This window comes from Panthera pardus, unplaced genomic scaffold (genome assembly GCF_024362965.1).
Source record: "Panthera pardus isolate Hobbes unplaced genomic scaffold, ASM2436296v1 HiC_scaffold_8, whole genome shotgun sequence".
In the NCBI taxonomy this organism is placed as follows: Eukaryota; Metazoa; Chordata; class Mammalia; order Carnivora; family Felidae; genus Panthera; species Panthera pardus.
Window position 1 is genome coordinate 143,632,349 of NW_026527013.1, and position 25,043 is coordinate 143,657,391.

The window sequence follows — 25,043 nt, forward strand, 5'->3', positions numbered from 1 at the left end:
CTCTCCTGCTTTTTGGTACATTCCTGCCCCAATGTGGATTATTCTGAGCCAGGAAGTAACTCAGCATTCATTAGTGGCATTTGACATGTATAACGCCTTTAAAAGTAGGCTTTGAGACAAGAGACTTCCATTCTTTACATTCATAAGAGCCAATAGGCTATGTCTTATACCACTGACCTTCAGTTACAGAGTATTTATCCATCCATCCCAAAAGATTTATTGAGCACTTACTATGTGCCAGGCTGTGTTCTGGGCACTGAGAGTATAGCCATGAACAGAGATAGCTTCTGCTAACATTTTAATGGGGAGACAGACAATAACCCAATAAACAAATAAATATACAATATAGCATGCACAAGAAGTAAGTGCAATAAAAAATAAAGTGAAGTGAATAAATAGAATTCAAAGCAAAAGCTGCTGCGTAGAAGAAGCGAGGGTAACTGATAAGGGCTCAATTGTTCTGTTTTTAAAATCAGGGAAAATCTGTCTCTTTCCAAAGCCTTATAAGTCTGTTTTGGTCCGTAGATCTGTAGATGGTTAAGTAATAGGTAAAACTGTATTTGTTTAGCTAATGGCAGTGTGAACTTAATGGAAATGAGTGTTAGTTATGTAAGCTTTATAGTACATGTATCGTGTTCAAGTTCACCAGTATTGGCTTGCAGTAGGATGGATTGCAGCTGGCTTTAATTAACACTTTAGTCTCTGAAAAGTGATATGTTACATCAGTAATTTGGAGGTTAAAGATGCTGTTTAAATCGTTAAGTCCTTGATATATTATATGTGACTGTTGTTGGTGCATAAAAGGCCTTAGGTAAATATTTGCATGAACTCAAGGCAAGAATGTACTTTTTGCATTCTTCCTGCCTTCATAAACTTTGGGGCCAGCCCTTTCACCATACACTTCTGAGGGTCCTTTTTAACTGCAGAAAAACATTTGCTGGAGCCTGTACTTGGGGAGTGAGCATGTGGGAATTTAATGAATAAAAACATTTGTCATAGGTGGTGTTTGGAAGCATGCTGAAGTTATATCTTAAGGACTGTTGGCATGATTATTGTTGGCAGTAGTTTTTAGGAATCCAGTTTGCAACTAGAATGAAAAATTTTTCAGAAGCCCATACCTATATTGTACCATCTCAACAAAGAAATCTCCCCTGGAGTCCCAATCTTTTTTTCTCTGAAGCTGTCTTTACTTAAATTCTCCTTTTCTCGGTTTCTATGTTTGCTTCTTTCTATCTCTGAAGTACATTTTTTTATTGAATTCTGTTTGCAATCTTGGGTCCCCAACGATGTGACTGTCCTTTTTGGGGGGAAGGGGTATACAACAGTACTGAAGACTTCTGGCTTGAGAAATTGTAGGTCAGGGATCCCTGTTCCGGTATCCCTACTGCTCATTGTGGGAGACTGAATTTATGCATACAGCCATTAATGTCACCATTAAGGTATTGAGATTGTGGAAAGGCCCTGCAGTTCACAGTTTCCTTTATCTCATGTGTGTGTGTGTGTGTGTGTGTGTGTGTGTGTGTGTGTGTGAGAGAGAGAGAGAGAGAGAGAGAGAGAGAGAGAGAGAGAGCGCGCACGTGCACACGCGCAACCGAGCTAGCGAGAGCATGCACTTTATTTTTTGGTCTATCTTTTGGCTTTCTGGCTGTTCTCCTATATATTTGGTTTCTTGCTTCATGAAGAAGGAGTCTTCCATTTTCAAAATGGAGGTTATTCAAACTGTTTTTGCTGAGCTGGTCTTATTGAATGTGTAAGTAGTTTTGGGGTGACATCTATAATAACAGTATTTGCTCTGCATTCCCCAGCCCTGTTCTGTAGACAAGAGCAGTAAGGATGATTGTTAGTCCCTTTCTTTGTGCTGTGTCCTGCTGAGCTCTGCCTGGATTCCAGTTCCTGATTCTGGGATGGTTAAATGAAGCTGTACCCCCTGGAGTGGCTTCCCTGTGAGCCACCAACTTGTTCTCTTGTAATCACTGATGGTGGCAGTACTGAGATGTGTGTTCTTTGTATCTTCTCATTAAATGCTCTTACGAGCGAATCTGTTGTTTGAGGGAACAAGTCTGGAATCCGGAAATTGCACTCATGGTGATTTTCTGGTTATAGGCTTGGGTCTGCAGCCATAGATCTGAAACGAGTGCTTTGGTATCTTCAAGGGGAGCAGATGCTGAAGAAAGAGTTCAAAGAAGAGCCTGATTTTTTTTCCTTCTTGTTGTGAACTCACTAACCCACACGTGTTTATTTTTCACGTCCTAGTCCTGAGCAGAACCGGCTTTCGGAATGTGAGGAACAAGCAAAGGCAGCTAAGAAAGGGATGTGGAGTGAGGGGAACGGTTCACATACTATTCGGGACCTCAAGTACACCATTGAGAACCCAAGGCACTTTGTGGACTCGCACCATCAGAAGCCTGTCAATGGTGAGGCTAGTGGGAAAAGACCGACATGATGCAGGGTGATTTCTGTTTGCTCTCAAGTTTCTTGAGGTTTACCAAAACTATTTTACTTGGTATCTAAAGGAATTGTTAAGAGTGCAACAACACCATGGTATATTGGAAGGTAACTTGAATGCAGTTTACATAGGTTACATCAGGTATATTTTGACAGAAGTTAGTCCTTTGCTGGTGCAGGGTAGTAAATTGCTGGTAATTTTCCACATTGGGGATCTTCCTGTTTTCTAAAAGATGCTGCTTAAATAACTTCCCTGAAATGTATATTCTGTAAAGATGTAAACACACACACACACACACACACACACACACACACACACGCTATAGTTCTTGGCCCAGGTTTGAGACCCGGTTAACTACAGACTGAGTAAAATTATTAACAGATCTGACCCATTATTTTTTTGCTGGCACCTGGTACTCAGATAAGCATCCTAGCTTACGGATAACAAAGCTCAGGGATGAGCCGTGAGATCCCAGGAAGTTCAGAAGATGGAGAAGTCAGTCTAATCTGTATTCCCAGGAGTAGTTTGTAGAAGAGTCTGTTGTGTGCACACTTGTGATCTCCCAGTGCTTTGTCACTTCTCAGAGGGAGGCTTTCTGAGGGTTTTGGGGAGATGAACCGTGTTAAATGCAGCTTGGTTGGGTATTGTTCATTCCTGGCATGACTTTTGCTAATGACTTAAGCTATTTTTTCTGTCACACAGCTATCATCGAGCATGTGCGGGACGGCAGTGTGGTCAGGGCCCTGCTCCTCCCAGATTACTACCTGGTTACGGTCATGCTGTCAGGGATCAAGGTCAGACCATACACTGGGCTATGGGGTGGATATAGGGTTTGTAGAAGCGTTCAGTGACAGGTGGATTCTTCTACTCTGGGATTTTGGACTTATTGACTCTTCCTAGTATGGGCCATTAACATTGACTAGAGTACTGTATACTGTAAGCTTTGCAGTGGGACTGTTCTCATTAGATCAAATAAGATTAGAAAATTATTTTAAAGATTTTTTAAAAAACTATTTTAAAGTACTCAGTGTCTGTTTGGAGTGGGCTGTGTGGAGAGGTTGTTGAGACCCAGAGAGACGGGAGGTTCTGATGTTTGCTGAGAATGGTTTGTCTCAATGTGGGGTATCCATTTTTGATTTTTAAAAAATCAGGAATTTAAAACCTAGGCATTGATGAATCTTTTCTTGGCAAGGGGTCATTTTCAACTATAATTTAAAATTTCCTCATGATAGTGACCTGAGTTTATTTGCCTTACCAAGAAGTCTGAGAAGATCTATTTCTAGTCACTTTTACCAATATGTTTTAAAAAAGGGGTTACAAGGCCTGATTTGAGACCTTACCTGGTTTAGCTTTGTGGAGTTTGTGGCTTTGGCTGGTTTGGTGTGGGGTGAGAGTGCCTGGCACTCACATTTAGGCTGTACTACCCACCTACTTTACCTTTGCTTTAGTGCCCAACTTTTCGACGGGAGGCAGATGGCAGTGAAACACCAGAGCCTTTTGCTGCAGAGGCCAAATTTTTCACCGAGTCTCGACTACTTCAGAGAGATGTTCAGATCATTCTGGAGAGCTGCCACAACCAAAACATCCTGGGTACCATCCTTCATCCAGTGAGTGTGCCCATGCAGACTGGGCTGTGTGCGGTTGGATGGGGGTGGGGGCGTGGGGTGTGCATTTGGTGTTTGATGGCCTGTGGTTTGCTTCTCTTCTTTTTCTCTGTATTTAAGAGCCATTTAAAGATCTTGGCAGGATCATCATCTGATTTTTGAGACATTTTCTAGGGAGATATTAGTTAGCTGATAGAGTTGGACAAATCTGCTGAACTACTACTCACTTTTAGAAAGTGGATCTCAACTTTTGAGTTCGTAAGAAGAGGAGCTCTTGACATTTCCTCAAGTGTTGGTCCTTGATGTTGAGAAGAGAAAGTTGCGAGGCTGCCACACAGGTGAGAAGTGGCACTGAAACGTGTGGAATAGGATTGCTGAGGTTTATATGTAGGTCTAGAAGGTAGCTTTTTAAAGTATTGGTAGAACTATGATGAGGAATCCTTTCTATGGAAAAATTACTTTGTGTACCCCAGGCCTAATCCAGTTACCTCCTGACTCTGCTTTTGAGTCGGAAATAGGTTCTTTATGTTATTTTAGTTGTGATTATCCGTTCTACCTGGGCATAGACTTTGGTAGGTGGATTTCTCCCGGAAAGGAAATGACCTTGTTTTATAACACCCAAGTGTAAATGCATTTTCATTATTGTTCCCTATGTCCAGTACAGAATAAACTCCGGTTCCTCTTATTCTTTGGCTGGAGAATTCTTTCATGATGGCCGTTGTGGAAGGCTGGGACACTTGGTTTGGAGTGTGCCAGGGTCATGTCTGTTTCTTCTGGAGTACTCGCTGTCTGCCGGGGCCCTACCAGATGGCTCTGTGGCACAGTAGAATGGGAGTTGTAATTCATTGGGCAAAATGCAGCTGAAGTTACTCCTTTCCTGAGCCTGTTCTTCAGCTCTCTCCTTATGAAAAGGGGAGTAAGTGCTGATCTTAGGGAAGGAAATAATGAGGTGTAATCTCTACTAAAGATTAACATCCTCCTCTGCCCACAAGAAGAGCTATTGAAACGTCAATTCCATTCAATGCCATTAACATTTATCTTACTCCTGTTAAGTGAGAGTTACTGTGTTAGGTGTTGTGGGGATGGGAAGCCAAGGCTGTTAGGAGGAGCCGCAGAGTGGGGTGTCTCATCTTGGGGCTGGTTTCCTAATGAGAGAAACTCTACCCTCTCCTTTCCTTCCTTCCTTCCTTCCTTCCTTCCTTCCTTCCTTCCTTCCTTCCTTCCTTCCTTCCTTCTTCAGTGAACCGCAGTATAAATTGTGGCTGTTAATTTCAGAAGTCTAGAGAAATGGATTCTCTTATGCCTGCCTTTTCATGTGCCTTGTTTTTCAGAATGGCAACATCACAGAGCTCCTCCTGAAGGAAGGTTTTGCACGCTGTGTGGATTGGTCGATTGCAGTTTATACTCGGGGAGCAGAAAAGCTGAGGGCAGCTGAGAGGTAAGGTCTGTTAGGGAAGCCTTCTAGCCCAGGGATCTTATTTAGGATTTTTAGGGAAAGAAATCTATTGGTCTTTTCTCCCCTATCTGTGTCAGTATTTGTTACATTTCAGTAACGGATTAAGGAAATTCCACAAAAGGGTAGGATCTTACAGAGGAGTGGTTTACTTGTAAGTCTTTAGTTGTCTGATTCTCTGCTGTACATTGAGGGCCTAGATTTTCACTTAGAAATTGTTCTTCACCAGATTTGCTGCTTTAATGTTTTTGGGTCACTTTTTGTCCAAGCATCTCACTTAAATTCTGGATTTTAGGCATTTGGAATGAAATAGCTTGAGGCTCGTTTGAAGATGATGCAGTCACTTACTGGCTGCTCCCTAACAGGCAGGCTGGAGCCAGGGGTAGGATGGAAACATAGAGCCTGTGGGTCCTAAAACAGGACCGTTCAGTGTTGTTATGAAGCCTCATGCCCTCATTTATTGAAGCACGTGTCAATTAAAAATGCTAATGCAACTATGAGATACTGTTGTCATGTTTTCAGCTTGGTGCCTCATGGTTAAAGCAGATGTAGAAGAAACTTATTTCCAGGAAAACAGTAGTCGATATTCCAAAGATTAGGTGGCTGTTTCAAGTATTGAGGTCAAGAATTTCTGGGCGTAGGTGAATTTCATTCACTTGACAGGGTAAATGGAAGACCATGAAGCAGGTAGCAAGAGTAGGTGAATAGAGATGATATTTGGGGAAAGTCCTGGCCACCATCTCCCAGGGTGCATTTAAGCAGAACACCACCAACCACTGATGACAATGATTCACTCTCAAGGTGTGTTGTATGGCTTGTTTCAGAATCATAGAATTATAATGGTCTGGATAACTTTACATTTTTGGCCTTTGAGGTACACAGCTCAGAGATACACAAGAACATGAATTGTATGACCATAATTTTCTTCCCTTGGATCTTTCATATCCTTCTTTGCCTATAAGCAGAAATAGTTGTAACTTTTTATAAAAGTAGATTATAATCTGGGCCATTAGATATGGCGTATCTGATTTAAAAACACCATGGTTCTATAACATTTTTTTAGTCTTTATGTTCCACAGCTAAATTCAAAAGATAAAATACTCTTACAAATACAGCTTTCCAAATACCTCTGATTATTCTGTGATGCTCAGAATTTTTTTTTTGTTTTCAGAAAACCCTGTAAATCCATTATTCTAAATATAATTTTCGTTGATAATTTTTTTTTGCATTAAGGTCCTGCCTCTCTTTGAAGAAAGTGAGTACAATGGCAGTAGTATCTACATGTTTTATAACATCTGTAGATTTTATGGATTTTTAGGAGGGCACATCATTAAAAAACAGGTTTAGACTAAGGAATGCAAATCATATCTCAATAATATGTGATTACTTGCCTGCTGTTTTGCATGCTGTATTTGACTTGCTTGCATTGTTAAATCTCTATCAAAGTATTTTATGTATTTTACAGCCACTACATGCTACTTTGTCTTTTTCTCCTTTTAGTGCTTCTTTTAAAAAGTGGCAGTACTGTTTTCAGAAATAATCATTCCTTTCCCTTTGACCTGTATCCGTTTATTTGTAAAGACTTGTAATTACAAAACACAAAAAGCTTATTTGTAAATCTAGCTGCTCATTGGCTTTAAAAAATTTTTGCACATATTCCATTTCCCTCTCTTAGCCTGACTGAAAAAAATGCCTGATGGTTTTAGTACCATGAAACAGATTTTTGCCAACAAGTTTTTGCACTTTTGTCAGTGAACTCCTAGTGGCTTCTTATCCCTTTTCTTACTCTTCAGGTGTACTACAAAGGTGATTTGGTTAGCTGATAGTCTTTTTTTAAATTCAAATGGAAATTGAGCAGGCCTATGCTTTTTAAAAAAATACATTTGTTTGTTTGGATGTGGGTGTTCTTCCCACTTGAGAGCAGTTGCTCTGTGTTTGTCATTCCAGTGCGTGGCATTTACTAGTCACTGAGGAGATGCTGGATAAGCTAAAGAGCTGATTCAAGGTGGACTTGCACTGTCCGGGCTAGAAAGGCTGCACACCTAGATCCCGGTCAGCCAGCCAGGGGCGTGTATGTCTTGGATGCCAGTTGCGGTACACTTCTTGTTGCTTTCATACTCTGTTCTGGTTTGACCGGTGGCCTTTCCCTTGGGTGTCGTGTCTCTGAGTTAGAGAAGGATGCTGTACTCTTTGCTCCCATGGTGATGGCGGGTTCCATTTGCTGACCTATTCTGTCTGAATGATGTGCATCCTTGTTTTTGTTGCCAGGTTTGCCAAGGAACGCAGGCTGAGAATATGGAGAGACTATGTGGCTCCTACTGCTAATTTGGACCAAAAGGACAAGCAGTTTGTTGCCAAGGTGAGTCATTCTCAGCGTCTTGAGATGCATAGTGGACATTGTCAGGCTAGTGACAATACAGTGATCTCTGAACCATCAAGCCAGGCCTGGAAGCATTTCTGTTTTAAGGCAAGCCAGTGGTGTGTGGATTGTGTGTGTAAGGGTTGTGTACATCCATGTGTTTATTGCAGGGGAATTAGAAACCATAAGAACTTGTCATAAATTTGCGTAACTTCATTAGGAGTTCATGAGTTAAAGTTGTGGACCTTGCCACCTTGAAAGATCGCTCATATTGTAGGGCTTCTATTTGCCTAGCAAATGGCTTTCTCTTAGAGTTCCCATGTCAAAGTGTGTGTGACCTCAGGTTTCTCTTCTTTCTGTTTTGGGACTCTCGTGGTTTTGAGTTTTTTCTCACGTGATGTTTTTTTCCAGAGAGCTCTCCTGAAGTGTCCTGGGATGGATTCCTTTGACAGGAACTAGTGCTACTCAGTAGATTGGGTCCATCAGCAGTGCTGAGTGTTTTCTTCATTGCTGGCTTTGGTACCGTGAGCGGTAGACCTGTTTTCCTCACTTTACCAAAGTGCTGTCATGTTTTCCAATCTATTTTTACTTTTGGCAAGAGATGCTTTAAGCTTTGTTTTCCTGAACTAAAAGAAGTTAATTAACATATCTATATCTGCTGAGAGGTGGCTGTCCCAAATGAGTTGAAGATGGAATACCACTAGGTGGCGCTGTCAGCCTAAAAAATCCAGGACTGGTTTCTCTTCGAATGGTCAAATTTTAACAGTCTCTGAGGAATTGGCTGAATTTCTTCACTTTCTTTTTTATGATGCCCAAAGCAATAAGTCACAGAGTGCTCAAGTGGCTTCCTTCCTTCTTGTCGTAGGTGGTCTCCAGGCAGCTGTCAGGTTAACCATAATTGGGTCTTTGAGACCTAACCATAATTAGGTCTTTTATCCTATTTAGGGAAAAGTTCCTGGTTGGATACTCCCCCATGCATCTTCCAAGTCTTGGTACAGACCAGAATGAACCCCTGCTTCCTTTCTGTGTGAGGACCGGTCGCACTAGCTTGGAAACTTGGACATGGCTGTTCTACCTAATTGGAACTTACTTGGTTTTGCTTATGTTTCCTGTCATCTGTTCTAAGACTGTAGCTACACGGTGAAAGGGCGATCATTCACTCAGCAAGGGAGGCATGTCTTCTGTTTTTCACCATCATCACTCTGAGAGGGTCTGATATTTGTGATATAGATGAGGCTTAGGAGGGTCCCCGTATCTTGTACTGTCCCTGCTAGACCGTCTTCAGTTGAAACTGAGTTTATAGAGGGGTGCCTGGGTGGCTCAGTCGGTTTAAGCGTCCGACTTTGGCTCAGGTCATGATCTCATGTTTCGTGAGTTCGAGCCCCACGTCAGGCTCTGTGCTGACAGCTCAGAGTCTGTAGCCTGCTTTGGATTCTGTGTCTCCTTGTCTCTCTGTCCCTCCCCTGCTCATATTCTGTCTCTCTGTCTCTCAAAAATAAATAGACATTAAAAAACAAAAAAGAAACTGAGTTTATAAGAGAAACCCAGAAAATTTTGCAAGGTTTTAGGCTTTTGCTGGTCAAGGAACTAATGCATTGCTGAAAAAAGAAATTTGAAAGAGTAGATGATTGAGTCAGTAGCTTTGTATTTTTCTTAAATATGACTTTATTGGTAACTAGAGAAGAGCTGGCACATTTTCTCCTGGTTGTTTTTTTTGTTTTATTTTTTGTTTTGTTTGTTTGTTTATTTGTTTTAATCTAGGATCCCAGGATATGTATATATGTTTTGTTTTAAAACAGAGTGAGGCTTTCTTCGTTACAATGAAGTTTCATTTGTTAAAATGCTGAGTAGAGGAAATTGCCTCTAAAAACCATCTGAGGGTTAAGGGGAATAGCCATTCTCCTGTAAGTATCTTTAATATAAATTTAGGTCATTTGGATATAGGCCTGCTTCTAGAGTAGAGAGAAATGTAGGTAGGTAGGTAGGTAAATGGTTTCAAAACTTCTTGAGTTTTAGAAATTCTTCAGCATTATTATTATTTTTTTAAATAGAAAGCATGAAAAGGAGAAGGAAAAACACTCATACTAGATGAAACTACTATCACACAGACTTTTTTTTTTAAGTTGATTACACTGTTTATCCCAGCGGTTGACAGATGATGGCCCATGGGCCAAGCCTGGCCCTCCACTTGTTTTTGTATGGTCTGTGAAGTATGGGTGGATTTTACGTCGAAAAAAATGTTTTGTGGCACATGAAAATTATATGAAATTTAAATTTCAGTGACATGAATACATTGGAACATACCATGTCTGTCCATTTCCATGTTGTCTGTAGCTGTTTTTGTAATACAGTGGCAGAGGTGAGTAGTTGTGACAGAGACCAGAATCGTCTGCAACGCCTAAAATATTTGATATCTGGCCCTGTACAGAAAAGTGTGCTGACCCTTGATCCTTCCCAGTCCTATTCGTAGTGCCTTGATAGGATATAAGGCGCTTGAGCCAGAATGTAAATCAAGGCATTGCTTCTTTCATCAAGAAAAGCTTGCTACAGAAAAAATACCAGCAATGTTCTCAGTGATGTGGTTGATTTATGTTCTGGTACAAGCTCCTACTCTCATTGCAGGCTGGCAACCACTTTTGAGTAGTACTGAGCTATATTCTTTTGTATATAATTTTTAAGTTTTTATACTTTTATTTTTAATGCATAAAAGTTTAAAGAACTCTGTGGGCTTATTAAGAAATGTACTAGTCTGTTTTCCTTTTTCTTGAGGCAGCCATTTTCAGTTCTTGGCTAGTCCGTATCTTTGAATAAAATGTTTATGTTGCCTTCTTAATTTTTCAGTTTTAGGCACAACCCTTTTCCTTCATACCGTGGAAGATGAGGATTCACATGGGTGTGCATGTATTTTTCCTAATCCTTGCAATAGGACTATATTCTAATTCTGGTTCAATGTTTACTTTGCAAATGCTAATAACTACTGAGCCCTATAGCATATTGTGGCTACTTTTCATTTTCTGCAGAACTTTTTGTTTGCCCTGGATTTAATAATTTTAAAAGTTTGTTTTTTTAATGAACTTATTAATTCAACCCCTAGACTCTACCTAAATCTTCTCTAAAGACATTGATTCAGCCTGTTAATTTTATCTTTTTCAATTATATTTTCCAGGAACCTTGTGACCTATACCAATCTGGACTAGTTCTTTTGTTCTTCTTCTCACTGTTCTGGAGCTGTCATCTTTGGATATCTTCACCATTTGCCTCTGAAACCATTCTGATTTCTCCTCCTCAGATGATTTGGTTTTTCTTTCCGCAAGGTCTTAGCACTTGCTTTTTTATCCTGAAATTTCTCAGTGGTGCACTGTTTTAGCCATATGTGAGCGTATTCTTTTTAGTTTTAGCTCTTTGTGTCTGGTCTGGGAACTTTAACTATTTTGTTGTTGATTTCCAACTAGCTTCTCTGCTATTTTCTGGTACTCCTGTTTGGATTTTTGACTTTGTTGACTGGTCTTCTAATTTTTGCCTCCTGTTTTCATCTTTGTCTTTTGTTCTTCCTAAATTTCTTCGTATTTACCTTTTAGCCCTGCTACCAAATGTTTTCTTTATGATACTGTATTTTAAGACCTTTCTGGTCTTTGCTCCTCTGAATGGCTCTCATTTTTATTGAAATGTAGTTGGCATACAGTATTATATTAGTATCAGGTATATAACATAGTGATTCAACAGTTGTATACATCAGTGCTTACTGTGATAAGAGTAGTTACCATCCATCATCATATGAAGTTATTACAACATTATTGACTATATTTCCTATGCTGTACTTTCTATCCTCATTATTTATTTCTTTTATAACCTCAAGTTTGTACCTCTTAATCCTTTTCACCTATTTTGCCTTTACCATTTCCCTTACTTTCCCTTACATTACCCTCTGGCAACCACCAACTTGTTCTCTGTATTTATGAGTCTGTTTCTGTCTTGATTGTTTGCTTGTTCACTTGTGTTTTTTTGTTTGTTTGTTTGTTTTTTTAGATTCAATCTAAAAAGCGAAATCATATTGTACTTGTATTTTTCTAACTGTTTCATTTAGCATGATACCCTCTAGATCCATTCCTGTTGTTGTGAATGGCCATCTTTTTATGGTGCAGTAATATTCCACATCATATATATAGTATATATATGTATATCTCACATCTTTATCCATTCATCTATCAGTGGGCACTTAGGTTGCTTCTATATCTTGGCTGTTATAAAGCTGCAATAAGCAGGAGCGCATATATCTTTTCAAATTAGTGTTTTTATTTTCTTTGAGTAAATAGCCAGACATGGAATTACTGGGTTGTATGGTATTTCTAGTTTTGATTTTTTTTTTTTTTTGAGGACCCGCCATACTGTTTTCCACTGTGGCGGCACCAATTTACATTCCCACCACTAATGCACGAGGGTTCCCTTTCCTCTGCATCCTCTCCAACATTTGTTATTTCTTGCCTTTTTTTTTTAATGTTTACTTATTTGTGACAGAGAGAGAAAGAGAGAGAGAGACAGACAGACAGAGCATGAGCGGGGGAGGGGCAGAGAGAGAGGGAGACAGAATCCGAAGCAGGCTCCAGGCTCTGAGCTGTCAGCACAGAGCTGAACTCACAGACTGTGAGATCAGGACCTGAGCTGAAGTCGGACGCTCAACCGACTGAGCCATCCAGGCGCCCCACCCCCCTTGTCTTTTTGATACTAGCCATTCTGACAGGTGTGAGGTAATATCTCATTGTAGTTCTGATTGGCATTTTCCTGGTGATGAGTGATGTTGGGCATCTTTTCATGTGTCTGTTGGCCATCTGTATGTCTTCTTTGGAGAAATGTTGTTCAAATCCTCTGCCCATTTTTAAATTGTATTATTTTTTGGTGTTGAATTCTATGGAGTTCTTTATATATTTTGGATATTAATCCCTTATCAGATATTTTATTTGCAAATACCTTCTCTTATTTGGTAGTTTGCCTTTTCATTTTCTTGATGATTTCCTTTGCTATGTAAAAAGCTTTTTAACTTGATGTAGTCCTAATAGTTTGTTTTGCTTTTGTTTCCCATGCCTGAGGAGACAGATCCAGAGAAAAATACTGCTAAGGTTGATGTCCAAGAGATTACTCTGTGTGTGTGTGTGTGTGTGTGTGTGTGTGTGTGTGTGTGTTTTAGACTTTTATGGTTTCAGGTCTTCCATTTAGGTCTTTAATCTATTTTGAGTTTATTTTTGTGTGTAGTGTAAGGAAGTGGTTTATTTCATTCTTTTTGCATGTAGCTGACCAGTTTTTCCAACACTGTTTACTGAAGAGACCATCTTTATTGTATATTCTTTTTTCCTTTGTTGTAGATTAATTGATCACATAAGCATGAATTTATTTTGGGGCTCTTTATTCCATTCTGTTGATTTATGTGTCTATCTTGTTATTTTTTAATAGTAATATCACTTCTTCCAGAGATAAAATATCTTCTATTAACTTTCTGAAGAATCATAATTTTTTGAAAAATTTCCTTGCATAGTCTATATTTTCCATGTTGTTTTTAATTCTCTTCGGTTATTTTGGTCTCTTATTTTTCATATTAGAGGCTTTCCTTAGATGCCTGGCGATCTTTGGTTATCTTTCTTATTTAAGAATGAGGTCTCAAACACTGGGTTAAAATTAGTGAACCTATATATGGGAATTATGGTATATATCTTAAAATCCAGGTGCTTCTTACATAAACCAAGTCTAGGTTTTGGTCCCATTTTCATCTCTACTTGAGATTCCTGATTTGACAGTTTCTTTGTCTTGGTGGGTGGGGGAAGTCTGCAGTATAAATCAGGTTGGCTATTATGTTTTCTTATCACTGGCTCAGGATTTAGCTTTTGTGAATCTGTGAAGTCTGTTACCACTCATCCATCTGCTTTCTAGCTTCCAGTGTTTTGTTGCCATAGTCTTTTCTCCCATTATATTTGTCCTATTGGACTTAGGGCCAACAACAACAACAAAATCCCTTTATTTTTGTTTAAAGGTATTTAGGGAGGGCGCCAAAGTAAATGTTTGAGCTTGCTTTAGTTTGTTCATAATGTTCCATTGTGAGCCTGCATAATTTATGTAACCAGTCCCCAATAGGTCGATATTCATATAGTGTATAATTTTTCCATTATTTAGAAAACGGAATAAATCTCTATGTAAATGGCAATTATTTCCATAAGAATGTTTTCCAGCATATTTGCCAAATAGTTTTCCAGGAATGTTAACCATGTATTTCCCTATGTGTGTTCATTTTCTAATATGTTGTAGAACATAGGTTGACCAATTTTTTCTTAAAGGACCATATAGTAAATATTTTACATTTGGTGGGCCATGTAGTCTCTGTTGAAGCTATGCGACTTTGCTACCATAGCGAGAAAAGAGACTAGAGACAGTAGTATGTAAGTGAATGGGCCTGTTTACGTTCTAATAAAACTTTATGTTCAACAGCAGGCAGTGGGCTAGATGGCCCTTGGGCCATAGTTTGCCATCCTCTGTTGTAGAGCACGGGATACTACCTTATAGCCAGTAGGAAAAAAAGTGATCTGCAATTCTTTTCATAACCTAGAATCCAGCGGTTTTGTAGTCATATACCTGATTTAAAATGTCTGTTAATACTGTGCTACTTTTTCAAGAGAACCTAGAGGTGTCCTAAGGTGCCCTGGGACTTCACAAACACTCTGACCGTCCTACAAGTTTTTGCTAAAGGATACTTCTCTGAGGCTCATGTGACTGTAAGGCCTGAACAAATCGTGGTTCTCTCTTTCGCAGTCGCCTGCCCTGTCCCCTAGAAGTTAATTGTATAGGGAGCAGCTAAATAGCCTGAAAAGCCTGCAAAAGGTAACCTGAACTCTTGAACTGGGTGCCTCTCAGGTCCTGTAGGTGATTTTGGGAACTGATACTGTAGATGAGATGTGCTGGCCAAGAGTCTCACTTCTGAGAAACTTGAAACTCAACAAAGTATTGATACATGGTGTCTACTGAAAGAATGTGTTCCATCCTCTGCTTAAACTGTGTCACTTTTTAAGGAAGGAAATGCAAGCGAGGGCTCTCCTTGTCTCTCCAGGTTAGCAGAGAAGCATGTTCACTTCACAGCGATTAGCTGAGCCTGCTTGAGACTTTTGTGCCTGTCGTGGCTTGCCAGTTTCCTGCCTGCCTTCCCTGTGGCGTTTTAGCTGAACTGTGCTGTTTGTAGCCATATGGTCCCCTGAGCACGTGGCTTGGCTTCCCTGTCCCTGCTGCTGGATTCTTGGGCCTTGCTGATTTTATAGACCTGAATAACACTCAGGGGTGGTGGCAGGGCTGGGGAGTGACAGCATGTCTTCAGGAGGTGGAGTCTTCTCACTGCCCTGCCTGGTTAGAGGACTCTTGCTCAGTTCTCTTACCAAGTGATTGCTTAGAGCCCTTCTGCTTTGGGAAGAAGCAGAAGAATGAGAAGTGGTTCCTGCTTTCAAGGAGCTTGCCCTCTAGGGCTCCATCTGGGAGATTACTCTAAGTAGTTAACTGTCTGGACTTGTGGCCACGTGCAGTTTTGGAGGTCAGGTTGAAGCTATCCATGGATGCACACAGTGGACTCTAGGACTTACTTGGTGTGGCCCTGATAGCTTTTTGCTGTGCTTCTGGTCCTAGCTCTGAATGGAGTTCACTATCATGTCTCTCGGAGATGGTTTTTAAGCAAAGACACCTTTTAATATTTTTGGCATTATTTAGACTCTTCTGTTATGTTTGCATTTGGTAACGTGATGAGAATTTCCTGGGCTTCGGCCATAGGGCTTTCAGGTGAAGAGGAAGTTCTGGGGATGGTTTGGTTTGGAAGGTGACCTCTGCACCAAAAAGAGATCAAGACTTGGTTTGTAGCTTACATTAGTAAACTGATTTGCTGATAAGAAAATAAAAATTGAATTAGAAAAGATTTGTAAAAAACACTTACCTGGCCTTTTCAATTCAATAAAATAAAAAATTTTATTTTTTAGAACAAGTTTTAGATTCACAGAAAAATTGGGCAGATGGGGCAGAGTTCCCACATTACCCCTGCCCTCATCCCAGTTTGCTCTGCTCCCTGACAGGAGTATGGTGCAGTTATTATAGTTAGCGTACCGGTATTGGTATGTTATTATCAACTGAGGTCCATACTTTAGTCGGATTTCCTTAGTTTTTCTCTAATCTCTGTTTTTCTGTTCCAGAATCTCCTCTACCATGGCACACTCGATTTAGTTGTCATGTCTTGTTAGGGCCCTTTTGGATGTGGCAGTCTCTCGGACTTCCCTTGCCTTTTTTTTTTTTTTTTTTTAATGTTTATTTATTTTTGAGAGAGAGAGCGAGCGAGGGAGGGGCAGAGAGCTTCAAGCAGGCTTCTGTGCTGAAAGCACAGAGCCCGACATGGGGCTCAAACTCCCAAATTGTGAGATGATGACCTGAGCCCAAGTCTGATGCTTAACTAACTGAGCCACCCAGGTGCCCTGGACTTCTTTTGCTTTTGATGACCGTGACAGTTTTGAGAAGTGCTGGGCGGACATGTTGAAGAGTGCCCCATCTGTTGGAATCTGTCTGATGCCTGGTTTCCTTTTAAGTATTTACTATTGACTAGTCTGCTTGCTCATGCTCAGGTGCCTGGACTTATTTGTATCAAGACATTGTCATGCTTAGTATTTTGTCAAGGGTACAGGCTGGCAGCTGTACCCTTCTGGGGAACAGCTCCAGGCCACTGCTGTAACAGTTGTGGCGTACTTTTAGTCGCTTCCTTTTAGTTGCTTCCGGTGCTGCTTCAGTTGTGTTTCCATGATTAGCTTTGGGGAGATGAGACCTAGCATACAGTCGTAGGGAGTAGGAGAAGCAGCCCAGTGTCATGATTTCAGATTTGGTGTCCCATTCTCAGTGGCCCCGTCAAAGCCATTCCTTGGTGGCATCCATAGAAGCCCCAGTGTGCGCTGATGGTCCTTTTATTTTTGTCCAGCACTGATAATTTAGGCAGCTTTGGGAGTATTGGTAGTTGCGTTTGGGGAGCTATTCTGAGGATCTCTGAAGCTCAGGAAACTGTTGGCTCTTTTTGCTCATTTTATATATGCTGCAGGGGTTTATGAAGCTGAACAGTAGTTTCTTGGCCTCCCAGTGAGCACGGTGGACAGGCTCTGCAGATGGGGAGTGTGGCAGCTGGCCAGAGATGGGAATGGATGTCGCTTGCCCCTGACAGAACTCCGCAGTTCTCTTGACTTGTGGCAGCCCTTAGCCTACACTCATCATCATTAAGCCACTCATTTTTTCCTTTTACAGCTGGAACTTCAAGAAATGGAGACATTGGGTTTAGGTCTAGTGTTTCGAGTCCAGCTAGTGACTTTGTGCAGACTTCTGCACCTGTCCCTTAGGTTATCTCCTGGAGTGTGTGGTATGGTAGGTGTGTATAGGGGTGGGCTGATTAAGGATCTATTGGCTTGTGGAGAGAGTGAGCGATGTAGACATACATGGACTTATCCAGGTGAAAAGCACCGTAAGAAATATCACGGTTATAAATGCGGTCTGCAACAGTGCTGATGAGTAGGCTTTGAACAGTAATCCACTCTGCATTTTACTTATTGCACAGTACGTGACTATAACCACTATTTTATTGCTTCTTCCGTGTCTCTGCTCAGGAGCTGCTTGTTCTCTGGACAGTAATGACACAATTTAAAGAGGAATAAAAAGTCGTAAGCCTCACTTATACACACATGGGCACACACACACATGCACTCACCACACACCTCTTCATCCAAAAGCCGGGCCTCGTTCAGTTGCCAGCATCAGAGCGTGCAGTTCCTGAAGAGGAGGTTTCTAATCAGGGAGATGCCGAGCAGAGAGGCTGTTGCCGAGGCCTGAAATTTACAGCTCTAAGAATCCATTTGCTGCCGCTGCTGCTAACACATTATAAGGGGTGACGAATGCCAGTAACTTATCACAGGGGTACGCTTAGATCTTCACGTTCTATAATCGGGGTGAAGATGTGAGCACTACGATGCTTTCCCTGGTTTTATTCCTCTCTGAGCACAACTAGGGGGTGGGGAATGTCTAGATATTTCTCACATCTTGATTATGGGAATTTCCCTATGTTTTTGGCACTTGATAATTTAATAAGAGTTTTGGTGGGAGAGGAATGTGTAACTCTGTCCATCATTGAGATTTAGCAAATACTGTGAGGTGTGTGCATTGGAGATGGTGGTCCTGTACTTTTGAGGGAGGAGCAGTGTTGATTTGCTATACTAGCTACTTTGCTTGGTGTGGCTTTATGGAATTTTTCTTCTCTTTGGTTTGAAGGTAGGATAGCAGAATAGCATGTATCTTGGATTCTTTGGCCCATGAATGTTTTATCATCCATTTTATGATACTTCTCCTTTTACCCAAATGTGGGATTTTGAAGAATAGAGAAATCATTAGCTGTGGTCTGTCTCTTTTGTGCAGTTGTCCAAGCTGCTACTGGTGCCTTTAGGGAGTGGGAGGAAGATTCCATCGTGATGGGCATTTTTGCTTGGCATTAATGTCTAGATGGCAATGGGAAGGTGTGTTTTTTCTTTCTGTTAGTGAATCTGTATTTTTGGTTGTACCTTCTGGGCTGTTTTCTAAGTCCTACATGATTGGGCTGGTGTAAGGGGCTCTTTGATTTGGAGGGTCCTATAGACGTTGGTACCACCCATATGCAGGTAACCAGCCCTGACCTTGTGGTCCTCATGTCACCCACCACAGCTCATGCTTTTGATTGCCTGGGGACTTGACTAATTTTTTCTGGCCAGGTGAGTTTTGGGTTCTGGCTGTCTGGGTTTTAGTGTTTAGCCTTTGCGATTCTCAGATCTATCAAAAAGGTTAAAGCAGAATGGCTGTGGCAATTTTAGACTAGCTTTTCTAGTCTAACTAACCTACTAACTAACTAACTAACCAACCTACATTGAGGTTTGCAAGTTAATCTTACGTACTTGAAAATTAAAAATACCCTCTCTCCTAATCTACACTGTTGGTTCTCAGACCTTTCATTACTCTTCTGATCACTGGCCTGTTTTTCCCTGCACTTGCTGCTCATTACTTATGGTAGAACCTGGGGATGCCTTCCCATCTGCCAGTCATAGTCAGCCTTCCATGGACTACAGCTTGATTCCAACTGTCATCTTTCTTTTTTCATTCATTCTGTCTGATGGTGCTTTTTTTCCTGCTATTTCCTGTCATGTATAATTTCTCACTTGGTTCAGATTGTTCGTTAAATCAGTCTTTTCTTTCTGGTATGTGGTTGGTTGGTTCTTTGGAACAGCCATTTTTTGGGGGTGGGGGGCAGGAGTCTGCAAGTAAATGGGTGTATTCTGTTTTAAAAGATATGAAGCCTTCTAGAGAATAGTGAGGGCTCTTTTAGGATACTTATCAGTGTGATATCCACCATAGCAAAGGCGAGTCTAGCTCCTTTTGTTTCTTGCTTGAAAGAGGAGGGAAATTTTGCGAGTCTGCCCTCACTGTGGCAGCTGACCTTGTAGTTTGTTCAGCTGCCTGTTGGCTCCTGATGGGGCCTGATTGAAGCCTGGAAGAGTTGGTTTTGATTCTGCAGACAAAGTGGATGGTGACAGTGATATGTAGTCAATAGCTACCTTGTAAAAAAGTATTACTGGTTTAAAAAAAACCAAACAAACAAAATAAAACCCCCCAAAAAACCCCTGAATAGCCTTGTAACAACAGGCTCTGAATATAATCAGGTGAATTGTAGACCACTAGCTGAATTACGGGTTCTAGTTGTAACCCTGATGTGATCCTAGGCCAGTTTCAGTGCGATTTTATTCTGTACACCTTGGTGGAATGTTCTAATAATCTCCTCAGAGGAATATTTGTGCTTTTGCACTTTGAATAGATATCTTTGGAAGTTACCCAAGAGTGGAAGTTAATCTTTTTTAGCTGAGAGTGGGCTCCAGTGTTTCTGATACTGGGGTCTAAAACAAAGTTGCCCATAGTAGTGCTCTGAAAAGTTGGCTTTTAGAGTAGTTGAAGTAATATATTAGCAATTTAATGTTTCTGCCCCGAGATTAACAGCTGAGCCTCTCCTTTACCATGCTGTGATGACAATTCTTTTTGCCCTTCACTTGCCTTTGATTTTTCTGCTCTCTTTTGGGGCATCCTGTTTTGGTTCTTACCTAGTGCTGATATCTTCTATCCAGCCCTTGCTTCATCTCCTAGATTCACACTGAGTAAGGAATTTTGATTTTAGAATCTGTTTCAAGGAAAATCATGAATAACATGTAGAGACGAGATTTCCAGTTTGTAAGCTTTGTAGTTAACTACATGTCTTGGTCAGTTAACTTCACATCTTTGTGAACGATACAGATTTTGCCTCATAGGGAAATCATAATAAGGTCTTTGGGGACTGATAATTATAGCATTGTTCTCTCCAACATTGTTGTACCGTGAAGGATGATATTGAAATGCCCCAAATGGCTATTGATCTGACTTTTCTCCTTATGACTGTGGTGGGTCTTTCTCCTTAGCATGTGTGCTATGAGGTGGGCCATCTGAGCAGGTCTGAGCATTTTTGCCTCTTGCCCACAGGTGATGCAGGTGCTGAATGCAGATGCCATTGTTGTGAAGCTGAACTCTGGTGACTACAAGACCATCCACCTGTCCAGCATTCGACCACCGAGGCTGGAAGGGGAGAATACACAGGTGAGAATGGGGAAGGAGTGGAGCCTCTTTTCAAAAATCAAAAGGAAGGAGCTGGAGAATACTTAAATATGGTACATATGTGTGAGAATGCTCACAGACGATATTTTAATTCTCCAAAGTATTATTTCCTAGTATCTGCAGCCTGGCTGGGCAGATGTCAGTTTCTTCTGAACCACATTCACTGATCTGCTTTGTTTTGGGTGGGCATTGCTGGCATTCTGCTCTAAGGGGCTTGAGAGGGGTTAGGGCCAGGATACATGAGGCGGCAGTAAGTTTTGTTAACAAGATTTTCTTCTCTGAGAATAAGGAGAGGAGAAGGTCTATATCTCATGTGTATGAATGGAAGGCCTGTTTCTACTGGTCATTTTGATTTGAAAGTTCTGTATGTTTTTGTTCGAGGAAGAAATGAATCTTGGCGTATGTATTCTCTGGGGTCACCTGCTTCGTCTGTTGCAAGTGGTAACTGAAATTATTAGTTATACTGTTTTGTGCTATTTGTTGGATCTTTTGGCAGCAAAGGTGCTTCCCTAACCAATGTGTATTATTGGGGTATATCAGTTTTGAGAAATACTTAGGAAGAAAACTATTGAGTTGGTAGTCTGCAGGCAGTTTTGCTGTAAATTTTCTGCTCATTTTCTTTCCATTGTTATGAGTGGTGAGAAGTTGGAGATACAGACTGAAGTTTTTGTTGAATTACTTGTTTGGTGATATCTTGTTTTTACAGACCACTTTCCAACTTTTATTTTTGCCTTCTCGTGAAACTACAGTGTGTAACTGGTTATAGAACTGGGTCCATTGTGAGAGCTGGTGCCACAGGCAGGTGTTTGGACAGTTTTCGGAAATTAAACACAGCATGGTTTACGTTAGTGCTCTGTGCTTTAATTTATCCCTTTTGTAGTTCTAAAGAGGAGAAATTTGCTTTTCTGATGTTTTGCACGTATACATGTCTTGGTGCATTTACAAGTTTAAATTCATGCCCTGTTTTCATTTGCATGAGAGTTTACAGACAGCCCATAAGAGTAAAATAAAAATATCGTGATTGTCTTTTGAATCTGATTGTGCGTAAGAAACACATACAGGAGGGGTTCTTTGAATGTCTGGCCAATCAGTTCGTTCTCTCTTTTAGTCCCCCCACAGAGGAGGCAATTTAATGCGGCAAATGGTATTGTGGTAAGGTTGAGAATTTAAATGCATGAAAGTCTAGAAATGCCAAAATAAGGTTCTCTCAGTAACTGTAGCTGTGCCTCATTGCACAGAGTAAATAGACATCTCCAGTTTTATCAGTATTGGGAGTACTCCACGATTCGCATCTGTGCCATGCAGTTGGAATTAAGGTTCCCACGGCAACCACAACTTTGAAATTCTTGAACGTTAATTTTTGTGCCTGCCTCATTGGCCAAAGCATTATGTTAATGTAGACTGTGTAGCTGAATTTCAAGCAGGTTTTAGGAGGGTGGGGATGTTATAGCTCAGGTAAGGTAATAGCAGGTGTTCAAGAGTAGGAACTACTACTGAGAATTTTTAGCTTTTCCAGGAGCCTTTGGAACTCTTCAGGGGGTAATGGATGGATTTTTCCCTTAGCCTACTGGATAATGGGAAGTTGTTGGAATATATTCCCTAGTTTAGGCAGAGTCCTGTTTATAGAATTCCTTGTTCTTTACCAAGGAAGGTTATTTCTCACTTTGTGTTTAATTTTATTTTTAACTTCTGTTCACTCCAGAGATCTTACACCATTTTAAGGAAGTTTGAAGTAAGGCTTAGCTGTAAGAGTCTACAATATACGGCTTAGATGAAGTGAAGAATGATTTTTCTTATTTCTTCATTAAATTCCTTTCAAAGATTTTAATGAGGCAGTCACGTAAGACATAAGTTAACATAATGCACTCTGAGTACATTGGCGCAGGGTGCCGTGAAGAACCCAGCTACAGTGGGCACTCGGGAGTCTCCCCAGGAGCAACTAAGGTTCCTCTGTTGAGTGTTCACGGATGAGAAGTTAGTGGATGGAAGAAAGGGCGCTCTAGACAAACACCGACTGCTCCCTAGATCTATAATGCAAGCCACACAAATGAACTATATTTGTTATTTAAAATTATCTGGTAGCTATATTAAAACCATCAATTTTAATGCATTTTATTTTACCTGATATATCCAAAACAGTATTATTTCAACACTTAATGAATGGAAAAAGTTAATGAGAGATTTTACTTAATTTGATATTTAGTAAGTCTTTGAAATCTGGGGTATAGTTTTATACTCGGAACACATTTCAGTTTGTTTTAGTGTATTTCTAGAGCTCAGTAGCCACCTGTTGGTAGTGGCTTCTTAGAATGGACAGCATAGATTGAGAAATTCAAATGAATGCCGTTGATAAGTATTTACCAGGTATCTGCTTTGCAGCAGATGCTATGGGAATGCAGCAGGGAAAAAACTTTCATGGAATCACCCTCATGGAACTTTAATTTAAAACCTAGTAGGGGAGATACACAAGTAATTCCATTTATGTGAAATGCTATGAAAGAAAAGTTTAGAATTTATAAGAATGTACAATCTGGGAAGGCTTCCTGGAGGAAGTGATGTGTAAAGTATAAAGCCTCAAGGGTGACTAGGACTGAGCTAGGTAAAATGTGGGGAGAAGATAGTTCCTGACAGAAATGGCAGTAATGACAAGAGTTGGGTGAGTTTGGGAAGAGGGAATAATAGGCACTGTGGATAGTGCATGAGGGGTACGATGCCTGTGGTACAAAGTGTAGGCAGGGCCAGATCACACTTGTCCTGTCAGCATCTCGGGATACTCAGAGACTATGGGGTATTTTGTATGACTGGAATAGAGGGTAGTTAATGCTAGGGAGTAGTAAGAAATGGGTTTGGGAGTTAGGCAGGGGCCACATGCTGAAAACGTGTGCCATACTTTTAGATTTTTGTGTGAAGAATTTTAAACTAGGCAATGGCATGTTTGGATTTGAGTACTCTTGCGTTGGTGGCTTGCATTTACAAAACATGAAAGTAATTTGCATTTATAAGGGAAGATCATGCTAGATGAAAACTCATCTGTAGGAAGGAGTTGTGGTGTTTCTTTTGCTAAGCCCCAGTTGACCACGGCCCTGGGGGCAAATGGAGTGCTGACTAGGAACTTGTGGATGTTGTTCTAGCAATTTCTATACAGGAGGATTCAGAGTTCTTTCCTTTCTACTAAAAGAATTCCCCAGATCTGTGCTTACTTTAAAGTTATCAGAGATTTACAACGTGGGTCTCGGAAAGTAAATCACCCGGGGATCCCAGTGAATCCATAACTTCATGTATGTAATGACTGGGAGAGCAGGCATCTGCTTGGAGTCTTTGGTTTTTAATATTCTTTACTGTATACCATCTGTTCTTGTAGCTACAAGGGGAGTCCAGTCAAATACTCAAGGCATAGATGTTGGGGCCGGGACCTCTGTTAACCCATATGGTGCCCTTGTGCAAATTAGAGAGGGGTGCCCCCTTCTTCCAGGGCACCCCTTGTCGGGGCACATGGCTTGGCGAGCAGAATGGCGGTTGAATTTCAGCTCCCATTCAGCCTCTGTCTCCTTGGCCAGTGCCCTTGTGCACAAGAATATATGGCTGTCCTAGTTAGAACAGGGCTGATTAGAATCTCCAGTGAAAATGTTGGTATGTTTGGGGAATTGAAATGGTCTTGTAGTTGCAGAAATGCAGCACGCTTGAGGATTGTCCGGAGACGACGGATGGACTGCGGAGGGCCTCAGATGAGACACTTAGATTGCCTTCTGCCTCATCTGGGGGAAACTTTCTGAAGATGATTGACTTTGAAATGGAGAAAAAGATAATCTTACAGTTTATGGTTTTGGAGCCTGCTGTATGGTATTAGAGCAGAGTGGGAGAAGGTGCAGGTTAAGGAACTGGAGGAGCAGGTGAACAGGGAAGCGAAAGTGTTAGCATGACCTTCCTCAAGGGCAGGCAGATGGCGGGCAGTGTCTCCTGCTGCGGGCTAGGCCTCCCTACAAGCTCCCAGATGATGACCCAATGGGGCTTGCCCTTCAAGTTAGGAAGGGAAGATTCTTTTAATGGTTATCTTCCCCAAACCCTAACAACTCTAAAAACCTGTCATCGACTTAATATAGATCTTCCAAGACATCTATACATTGTGGGGATAGTAGGGCAAATTGGATTTTCCTTTTTTGAACACAGAGACAAGTTCATTTCTCTTAAATTATACATGAAGGCAAGGAGGTTTTGCCCAAGGCTAGCCGTATACTCCACTCCCCTTTTTTGGGTAACTTTGTGATGCAGCCAGAGGAAGGGCTCTGGACAAAACAGCATGATCAAAGGACCTGTTTTCATCCTAGGCAGCTGCTTTCCAGTAATATCCAGGAATTCATGGGTAGCCATTGCTCCCAGAGTTTGGTTAAAACTGAACTTTTTGCTGGAAAGTTTGTCAGGAGAGTTAAAAGCAAGGATGTGTAATATTTTCCTCAAAGATTACAGTTAGATAGATGCCTGATGCTG

At 40.9% G+C, this 25,043-nt stretch overlaps 1 protein-coding gene across 1 annotated transcript in view; it reads left to right on the top strand.

Moving 5' to 3' along the window:
• SND1 (staphylococcal nuclease and tudor domain containing 1) overlaps window positions 1-25,043 on the top strand; it is a 420,688-nt gene that overhangs the window by 40,146 nt on the left and 355,499 nt on the right. The window contains exons 5-10 of the mRNA XM_019452638.2: window positions 2,254-2,414; window positions 3,149-3,240; window positions 3,895-4,053; window positions 5,382-5,488; window positions 7,772-7,862; window positions 20,427-20,540. Of these exons, the coding sequence (XP_019308183.1) occupies window positions 2,254-2,414; window positions 3,149-3,240; window positions 3,895-4,053; window positions 5,382-5,488; window positions 7,772-7,862; window positions 20,427-20,540 (724 nt within the window). The remainder of the gene's footprint in view (window positions 1-2,253; window positions 2,415-3,148; window positions 3,241-3,894; window positions 4,054-5,381; window positions 5,489-7,771; window positions 7,863-20,426; window positions 20,541-25,043) is intronic.